Raw genomic sequence first — 10,581 nt, 5'->3', positions numbered from 1 at the left:
CGTTGAAGTCTGGCGAGTTCTGTTTTACAAAATTAGTTTAGTAATAGTGAGATTATACGATATGTAAAGACACTGTTCTGCCGTTCTGTGTCACGTCGTATTCGGTATGTAAACACGTACTTGTTGAGACCTCAAAACGTTTAATTTGGTATTTACCTTATTTATATACAATCAAATAAAGAACTCTTTTGCTGATATAGATAAGCGCCGTCTGAAATCCAAATCTCCCGAAACCCACTCTTATGACTAGGTTGGTACATGTAAATCATTTGAGTCCAACTCAAAGTGCATTCCCAATAGCTTTATATGATATATAAAATATAATTATTTAAAAACGCGATCTCGTAACGGGGTCATGCTTTGCGTTGAACGAACAAAGGCATTCATCTTTGATCACGAGTTTGGATCAAACTAACTTCTGGAAGCCCAGTCTAAATTAAGGTGGCAGTATGCTCTATTTATACATATTGTTATAGCACCTGTGCTTTTAAAGGGTAACATGACCTTCAGTCGAAAGTGTTAACGCTTTAAATTATTAGGTTAAGATTCTATGTACATTATTTATAGTATGTACAAGGTGTATCTTAGTTTGCAGTAGATCGTCGCTTTGGTAATTGTAATGAATGGGATGCATATGGACCAAGTGTCAGAAACCGAATTAATATTTCAAATTGTAAATTCAAATAAATATTTTCTTACATGCTCACTCTATTTGATTTAAAGTACAACTGATTACGACCAAGAATCAACGATTCTTAAATTCTTCATTGAATATTGCCCTATTTTCGCAAACTTCCTACATCAATGCTACGCACGGCATCATGTCTGAGTTCAGACTAAAATAAAACTTAACACTAGGATTTTATTCCATTATAGCTTTTGACATTACACATTTTGACAACAAGAGTGTGCTGTTTTAGCTATAAATATAATTTCCAGTATTCTTTTTAAATGACAATTTATTTGTGCAATAAAACGACTATAAATATTGCCATCTAAGTCATTGGCATTCTTCCATTCTCCCCGTTTGAGCCTCAACTCAATGAAATAAAGGCGAAGACGGCTTTCAAATGCCTCATATTGGATGTACCTCATCCATGTCTAGATCTCAACAGTATATGTGTCATATTATACAAACGTATTATTTAAATTCATTGATAAGTCAGTCAGTCGTTAAATACAAAGGACATGCGAGAAGCGTATAAACGACACCTTGTGCTGCCGGTGTATTAAAATACCTTCTATATTTAAAGACACTTCATCTCAAAGTATTGCACAATTTGCGCAGTTGTTTTTAGACGTTCAGCACGAACCATTATGAAGGACATATTTAGTTAAACCTTTTTCATTTTAAATCGTTTTTGCACTTAGTACAAAAAAAACTATTTTTTTTTATAGCAGACCTATAAACTTGTATAGAGTTAAACAACAAATCAAACAATGACCATTCTATTTATACAATCTACAGCTACAAATAATGATCATTTTTACTTTAACATCAATTGTCCGGAATATGGATTCATCCAAAATAAAGGCAAAAGAAAATCAATGAGTAAATACTGACTTAAACTGGCGACCAAAACAATAGCCATCGTACTGTTTCACAAAGAATAAGCCATATGACGGACTAAGCAAGGAATCTACTGTTACCTATCTCTATATAGCTATCTATAGACGGAACTGAATGTTTCGATAACAGCACACGGTGCTCACATACGTGCGATCACACTGTAATATTCTCGTGTCCTCCCGGGTTTACTCTTGATTCAAACCAGCTGACTTGCAATGGTGAGGTTTACTTAATTACTGTAACAACGTTTTCCTGTTATCACCAATTTCTTATGCCACCCAGCAACCACACGGGAAGTAACAGCCCCAGAATATTGTGATAACGGTGGTTGCTCTCTTTATTACACCTGGGTGAACCGATTCAATGCATGTAGCTGTCCGACCATGATGAATATTGCGGACGACAAAAACACGTGCATAAGTTTACATTTAAATAAAGTGGCATATAAACATATACTAAGTAGCCAAGTCCACATGTCACACTATTCTTTTTATAAACTTTGATAATTAATACACATTGTACATCCAGTCAATACATTTATCAATTATTCAGATTATTCATAATCTAGGAAACAATCAGTCGTCAAATTGTGTTTTTCTTTTAAATCAAAATGAGAAAGATTGCCCGCTCGTTTCTTTATTTTTGCCGACCAAAATCAGTTAAACACTAAATTAATTCGGTGTGGCCTTGAATTACTTTGGCTTTCTAGTATCGCACTATTAAGTACCAAAAAACCTCGGTGCCACGTTGCATGAATTACGTATACAGCATGGTAAACCACAGCTCAATTTTTGGAATCGGTCCATGACTGGGAACCCAGCGAAAATCCTATACACAAAACTTTCAATGCAGACGCGCGGTTTGATAGAGCTTAGGTGAAAATGAGGCATGTCCTTGCATATGGTTAAACAATAAATAATACGTCAATCAATATGTGCATTTAGTCGATTATATTAAGAAATATATACAACATCGAAGTTCTTAGCCATTGTCCCTTACAGTCGGAACTCCTCGGCCATTTTCCATCGAAAACAACCTATTGTAAAGATATACTTCTGACTGTTTTTTATTTGTCTTCTCAAAATGCGATTCACTGTGAAGTAGCACACACCTTATCAAACTGTACGATTTTGTTGTCAATACCGAAATATAAACTAAGCTTATGAACAGGATACATTATTTTGTTCTTTGATAACAACCGGTGAGACATGTAATTCATTACTTATCATTGTGTTAGACGGTAGTACGAGAATGAATATAAGCTTTGCTCGAGTTATTTCTGCTGTAAAGGACACGTCTGCTTTGTGTCTATTTATAAAGACATGCAATTTTGAAATTAACGTCGGAAGTTTCTGTGGAAATTCCAAGATGCATCTATAATTGAGCGTTCTGCGCAGTTTCTTTAACATTCGATACTGGAATATCTGAAGTATCAATATGGAGGGAACAGTGTTTATTATTTTTATAACTTTGGCTTTATTGCACAGGTAAAAACAAAATTTATTCTCAATACAACTAGATATTTAGTTTTGAATAATTTGTTTTTACTTCGAATGATTTAACTTCACTTAATAACCTCTACCTTATCACTATTAGATATAAGCTAAGCATAATAATGAACGTTCCATGTTACATTTTAATCATTTTGACATTTGCTATGTATCTGCAAACCCAAACATCGTCAAAGGACGGTAGTGTGTGCACAATTACGAACTTTTCATACTACTTTTACTATTCAGAATATATTCACAGTGATCCAGTTCGGAATGTTTCTTTCTTACCTCTGCGTAGGCTTCAAATTTAAATATCAATTATCAAAACATTCCGAAGGCTGAATCATAGCAAATGAAATAAAACTCTTATTAAAACTATGTGCATTGCTTATTTCTCGAAATGTTACATACACATCATTTTTAAGCTGTACAGCGTGCACGAACAACGAGCCATACGCCTGTCTTAGCACGGAGACCACCACAGAGGTTACCGTGGGATGGTGCTGGGATGTAACGAAGTTGTTCCGATGCAAAGAGGAACAGTATGTCAACATATAAACTATTTTGCCAAAGCATTAAATGAAAATGAAAATGCAAAAGAACAGCCGTTAACAGATTTATTTACATCAGAAAAAAACGCTGGTTCCTGACGTTCTTGAAATATGGTAGTCAATTTCTAAAATTAAAATTTGACAAATAACTGAACAATATTTTTTTCTAGAACATTTTATCACATTGTAATTCATTTCAATCATCTCACTTCCTAGTTCCTTTACAAAGCCCAGGTACAAAAACTGTGTCACGCACATGTCACCGAACTGTGTGCTGCGAGGGGTACCAGCGCTCAAACTCATGGGATGAATGTAAAGGTAAATGTGTTTCAATATCGTCACGTAGTTTGTTTATTGTTCGGTGTTTTATTTTATAGTTAGTAACTTTGCATTTATGTATTCCTTTCAGTAAAAACACACAAATGAATGTACAAGTGCTTGTTTCTTTCAAGTTAGTCCAAACTGAGTTGTTCCCCTTTTCTCATATCCACACAGTTCTGCACTAGGTAGGATATTTGTGGACTGTTTTTGTGCAAACAAGAGAAAATACACCTTTGTGAGGTCGTTACCATTTGCAGGGTTCCGTAGAATTAAAGTGATCCGCAGAATGCTTAAAGGTCCGAGTGCGTAGGAAGAAACCCTATAAAAACAAGCGCACAACAGTAAAAGTGATTTATTTTTCCAGCCGTTTGTTTCGGATCAAATTCCTGCCAGAACGGAGGATCATGTGTTGCCAGGGACAAATGCATTTGTCCAAGTGGATATGTCAGCCCAAAATGTGCTGGTATGTGCCTTGGTTTTTGATAGTTACACAGTAGTAAGTAGATAGTAAGTAACATAACTTGTTTTTGTTATTTTCTTATAGACTACCATTCAAACAAAATATCTGTACTCTAAGGAAATATAGCTTTTCCTGACATTTGAAAACTACAACGCGAGTTTATTGTTTACCATCGATAATTCCCCACTAGTTTTTACCAGATTTTAATCATAACCTTTTTTTTTTATTTCACAGACGAAAATGAGTGTTCCGTTAAAAATGGAGGATGCTCGCATGCTTGTAGAAACACTATAGGCTCCTTCCACTGCTCTTGTCATCCCGGGTTTACTCTTGACTCGAACCAGCTAACTTGCAAAGGTAAGGTTACCTGAGCACTTTCATATTTTCTTATTAGAATAGTATTCGTTACCATTTGCAGGGTTCCGTAGAATTAAAGTGATCCGCAGAATGCTTAAAAGTCCGAGTGCGTAGGAAGAAACCCTATAAAAACAAGCGCACAACAGTAAAACGCTAAAATTCTGATTTATTTTTCCAGCCGTTTGTTTCGGATCAAATTTCTGCCAGAACGGAGGATCATGTGTTGCCCCGGACAAATGCATTTGTCCAAGTGGATATGTCAGCCCAAAATGTGCTGGTATGTGCCTTGGTTTTTGATAGTTACACAGTAGTAAGTAGATAGTAAGTAACATAACTTGTTTTTGTTATTTTCTTATAGACTACCATTCAAACAAAATATCTGTACTCTAAGGAAATATAGCTTTTCCTGACATTTGAAAACTACAACGCGAGTTTATTGTTAACCATCGATAATTCCCCACTAGTTTTTACCAGATTTTAATCATAACCTTTTTTTTTATTTCACAGACGAAAATGAGTGTTCCGTTAAAAATGGAGGATGCTCGCATGCTTGTAGAAACACTATAGGCTCCTTCCACTGCTCTTGTCCTCTCGGGTTTACTCTTGACTCGAACCAGCTAACTTGCAAAGGTAAGGTTACCTGAGCACTTTCATATTTTCTTATTAGAATAGTATTCACCTTTATAACAACATGCTATGTCTTACTCAGCATTACTTCCGACACTTGTTAGGAGATTATTCACATATGTTTTGCAAGAACCTTTTGAATATACGTATACATGTAAATACGAAAGTGGCAATGGGACGAACTCAGCACAAGGGTATAACAAACGGTTCGATATGTTTATAAGCTGGTACCTATAAATCAAATAAACACAATCGAAGTACTAATATTTAAGATAGTAATAAGTTTATGCATGGCAGTTTAATCAGGAAAATGTCTCAAGTTAGTAATTTACTTAAGATGTTTTATGAATACCGGCTATTATTTTCTCATTTTTTCATGCTTAGTGCAGCCGATTCTTGTTCCAATGTTGTTGTTTTTTGAAAGCAAAAATCGCTTTTTTCTGTTAGCAATTGCAACAACGCCACCAACTACAACTCCCGACGTGTGTAGTACCGACAACGGCGGATGCTCCCACTTTTGCGTCAAGGTGAACGAAACTGTTCGATGTAACTGTCCAGCCCAAATGAATCTCGCGGACGACAATGTCACCTGCATAAGTAAGCTTATGAATTTATATTCCATCTAAAAACCTCCAGTCTGTAACGCATAAAGAAGAAACATATATGTGTATGTCCAGAGCGTACCAAGTGCTTCGTTCGTCTCCCCGGGGTTAACCATTGGGGGCTGGGATCTAGACAAGCTTTCCCTAAACCACTTAATTCGCCTATGAATAAGTCAGGCATTTTGTTTCGTTCTGAACATCTAAGCACTGTTCTTTCACTGCTATAAATGTAAAGGAAATATAGGTTTTAAATTTAAATGAACTTAACAGCGACATGCATTTCTCTTCCAGGCGACAGAAGTACACCTATTGATAAAGTGGTTCCTCATTACCGTAAGTGAACTGATTAGGCAAAATAATAATATTTGTTTCTGCTAATATCTCCAAAACAAAAAGGGGAAAGTAAAAAGGCAAAACTTTTGTTTCCTTTTGTTTTGAGAACTGGGATTCTGTACCCCAGGACCTATATCATGACTCATTACTATTGTAGAAAAAAATATATATGAAATGGGCAAATTCGAACATGTTCACTGAAATAGATTAGATTATTTTATTTAGGAAATTACTTCGGGAGGAAAAAGGGTCGGTCGGATTAGTAGAAATAATGATTTTTTTTTCCGCTTTATTAATTATACGCAAATATGATGTTTATTTTCTATGACTGAATACAAAACTCGAAGGTTCTAAACATTTATTATATTAAAATGTATTTATTTGTTCTTTTCAGACCGAATGGCTATTTTGCTCTGCCTTGGCTCTGCAGTTCTCCTGTGTTTCCTGATTACGTTAGTTATGCTTACGAAGAGGTACTTGTTGGGAATTTCATAAAGGACAACTTTCTTACGATAGCTGCTATGGTTTTAGAATATGTAGAATACTAATACTGCGATGGATTCCTAAAAATCACAAATTCATATCGGGTGACTAATGCATCTTACTATAAATTAAGTGTGTGAATACGTTAGCTGCATGTATTCATGTCTTATTCCGTTTATTAGCAATATTAACAATTGTTATATTTTATTATAAGGTATGGTTGGCGTTGGTCACATTCTTGTGGATACAGGAAGCTGCCAACAGAGGAGCAAAAAGTATGGTTGATTGCTGAGGAGTATAGCAACGAGGCCGATGAAAACGAGTTGCTTATACCTCCACCTTATCAAGAGAAAATGGATGGTCCTGATATTTACATATAAGGGAGACAACTCACTTTGTCGGCCGAACTGTTCTCTTTCAGTAATTACATACCTTTGGTAATGAGGTTAGATAAGAATTGTTGTTCCCCGACATAATGAGTGCCACAACACGACCAAGTAGAACAATGTTTAAATGGACAAATTATTTGACAGAGCATCTCTCAATTTATTATTCATCGAAAATATGTGATCTCGAGGATTTCGACAAACATACTTGCTCCAGTAATGGAATAAAGACAACCGAGTTTGCAATTGTCACTAGATATATCCCCCCCCCCACTCCGATGGACATCAGAAGGCGTTTACGAAAATTTAACTTCTAAATGGCTTGACAATTCGTTGACCTCTATTGTACCTGAACTATTTGAATCGTTTAAGAAACTAATATCAGAACTTTAGTCGATTTACAAAGTAAAAATTTGTCCATCAGATTACTCACTTATATTATACATTTCATTCATAATTAGTGAGTCTATGGTAATATTATATTTCACTGTAAGACCTATATTAAAGTTGTTCGACCGTCCGTATCGTTTTTACTTGTTTCTTTTTACTTGTTCAATTTGTTCGTCAATGTACATTTCATTTTAAAGATCGTAACTAATAACTTATGTTTTTTTTCAAAATGTATATCTTGCTATAGTATTATAAGTTTCATTGTTGCACATACATCTAAATGGCAGTTGTAAGTCACAACGAGCATAATTTCCCTTTTTGACATTATAAAATTGTGAGGTTGTGGTCATATGAACTAGTTTAAATCTCCAGTAGACTCGTGTTCCATTTAAATCGCCATTTCAAGGCGGTGATCCCATCATTCATCGGTTTAAAGCTTTTTTGATGCGTGCGTGGTTGTGTTGTTAAGTGGTTGTGTTGTTTGTTCATGTAATGTAGGTGTTGTTTGTACGTTTGTGTCACTCGTTCAGTGCCGTTTGGCCCCTTGCCGTTTGCCTCTACACAAAGTTTACTCAAATTACTTTTTACAACTGGGCCTTTGGTTTATTTCCATAGTTTGGTTTTACAATTATATATTTGTATGCCTTTAGGGAAATACAAACTTTAAATTGTTGTCAAAATATTTTAAAATATTTTTATAGTTGAGTGAGTCAAGTTCTACACATAAACTTCTGTATATAAGTTTTCAGACATTAAACACGCAATGTGTCGAGCATTTCAATTTGCTGTTGTTTAGTTTTGTCCTGTCCATTTTTTCGGTCACTTGCACTGTCCTTAAATCATCCTGTATCACTCGATAACTGTTTGTTTGCTGAAAGTTTCCTTGCGATAAAGGTATATATTTCATTCACCTTTTAAGTAAATATAGTTTTACGATAAATCAGATTAGGTATTTTATCGTCAATCTGAAAACATTATCTATTGACCTATGTTTATCCGATGTTTTCTCTAGTTTTGCTTTGTCATATACTCGTGCATTTAAGGATAATTTATTTTGATGTATTATTGTTTAATAAAAAATAAACACCGACTTGTTTGATGTATGCTTAAGTATACTTTATACTGCAAGTATTATAATATGCATTTTGTATTAGCGATGTGTTATCCTTGACTTGGGCGTGTTCAAGAACTGATGGAAGAGATGTTGAGAAATAATACGTGCACTCTTTTTGTACGCGTAGATATCCGTATAAGATGCAGTTGGCCCAACAAACCATTGAGACATCCTAAGTATACGCGTACTTGTAGATTGGCCGAATATTGCGTACACAAGTCATTTCCGACCACAGTGCACCAGCCGTCAGATACAACATAACTTAGATAACAATGATAACAAGTGTTCAGGATACCATTCACACGCTCAGAACGTGTACATAGTGCATACATGTGTATGGCGTAGCACAAATAAAGAAGTTAACACGTGCACATGCAAGTCGAGGAGGCGTTCTGCGTTCTATACATATACAATTATCTAGAAGCAAACTCTTACAAAGATATGTTTTGAATGTTTGGAAGCCAAAACATAAAGCAGAAGTTCTAGTAAGCAAATATCATCGGCAGCAACTGTAACTTCAACATTGCTAAAATCTCATAAGTCTCCACTTAAAGTGGTATTGCGCTAAAGTGCTCAAAATAAATTACGCAGTTATTTCAATAATAACAATGACAGTAACAAGGACCAATATTTTTTCCGAAAAGCTACAGAAACAAGCGCAGCGGCAAAAAGTTGAAACATAAACCCGGTTTAATGGCACTGGGTAAATGCCAAAGACATAGAACATAAAATCACAAACAAGAAACATGGAAGCACAGCACAAAACTCTACAAACAGCACAGTGCATACATACTATATATATAAAAAAAACTAGGTATGTTTATAAAGAATTGTTAGGTACCGCCTTGGAACGGTCAGAAAAATGTAAATTTACTGGGCCAACCCTGTTTGTAACTATAGATGACCCGAACATCCTATGAATGCGGAATATTTAGAAAGAAACAAGATACAAATAAGACAGGATTTAGCTTTAAAAAGAATGTTTAACTTCGTCTAGTCTAGGCCGATATAAATTAATTGCTAAATTTATCCAAATATATAGATTTTTTTTAATGGGGTCGGGGGATAACATTTCATTTTTTATTTATTTAGATGACCGTTTTGACCCATGAAAATGTATTCATGCTCTTTCTTATTGTACAAAGGCCCATGTACATGTGTTTCTAGACGAACCACAAACACAACAAGCCTTATAGTTCTCCGTTATAACAGTGAATGTTTACATCAACACCGGCTTGTATCAATAAACGCCGCTCCCCTACAGTACCGGACCGATACACAAATACAGACTCCAGTTCAACATTTTTCGTTGAGTCAATAAAATTTAAGGGCGGTGGATAAAGGGGAGCTGGCGGGAATGAAAATCTTGCATTTAATCGTGCAATACATATATGTTTCTGATAATTTAAAGTGCTAAACATATTAAGACAACTTGGTTCATAGAAATTAAACATCGAACGTGACTATATATTGATTACAACCCTACGTGTTTCTTTAAATTACTTGGAGGGATAACACTCATTTACATGTACTACCTTTGCAATCAGTAGCGGGTATAAATACGATTAAGTATAGTTCACTACCTATTCATCGAAATGTACATACATTTACCCAATGCACGATTAAGGTACTTGACCTTAAGATAGCAAATGCTCTTATTTATGTATCCGAAAGTGTTCTGAATAAATACCCTCCACTTATCTACTTTATAGTGAATGGTGTTATTCAAGTACATGCGTCTTTACAAATGTAAACATCTATTCATCATAAACATATGCAATCAATGGTAATTTGTAAGAAATTTAAAAAGAAATTTTAAATATTGTGGCCCGTTGTGATGCACTCGGTTACCGTCTCTTAAAAAATGAATGTGTTCCCAATAAATGTTTTATAA

The 10,581-nt window shown here is 35.0% G+C and overlaps 1 protein-coding gene across 2 annotated transcripts; it reads left to right on the top strand.

The window, feature by feature from the left end:
- The first annotated feature begins 2,881 nt into the window (after positions 1–2,881).
- Positions 2,882–8,663, top strand: LOC128240295 (fibrillin-3-like). 2 transcript variants are annotated; one of them, XM_052956891.1, is made up of 11 exons: positions 2,884–3,057; positions 3,489–3,605; positions 3,844–3,932; positions 4,300–4,398; positions 4,630–4,752; positions 4,931–5,029; positions 5,260–5,382; positions 5,827–5,976; positions 6,273–6,314; positions 6,709–6,787; positions 7,012–8,663. In XM_052956891.1, the coding sequence occupies exons 1-11, from the start codon at positions 3,008–3,010 to the stop codon at positions 7,175–7,177; spliced, it is 1,137 nt and encodes a 378-aa protein (XP_052812851.1). In that variant the 5' UTR covers positions 2,884–3,007; the 3' UTR covers positions 7,178–8,663. The 2 variants fall into 2 exon arrangements, with proteins under 2 accessions (XP_052812858.1, XP_052812851.1); XM_052956898.1 differs by lacking the exons at positions 4,300–4,398; positions 4,630–4,752 and having other exon boundaries at positions 2,882–3,057.
- The last annotated feature ends 1,918 nt before the right edge of the window (positions 8,664–10,581 follow it).

Source organism: Mya arenaria, chromosome 1, assembly GCF_026914265.1.
Source record: "Mya arenaria isolate MELC-2E11 chromosome 1, ASM2691426v1".
Classification (NCBI taxonomy): domain Eukaryota; kingdom Metazoa; phylum Mollusca; class Bivalvia; order Myida; family Myidae; genus Mya; species Mya arenaria.
Note: the sequence above shows the minus strand (reverse complement) of the source record. Positions and strands in the feature narration are given on the sequence as shown.

Bases quoted from the DNA above. Each gene is read 5' to 3' on its own strand.
- LOC128240295 (XM_052956891.1), top strand. From the start codon at position 3,008: ATGGAGGGAACAGTGTTTATTATTTTTATAACTTTGGCTTTATTGCAC. The intron at 3,933-4,299 runs GTAAATGTGTTT...TTATTTTTCCAG, and splicing joins CTCATGGGATGAATGTAAAG to CCGTTTGTTTCGGATCAAAT. The intron at 5,030-5,259 runs GTATGTGCCTTG...TTTATTTCACAG, and splicing joins TGTCAGCCCAAAATGTGCTG to ACGAAAATGAGTGTTCCGTT.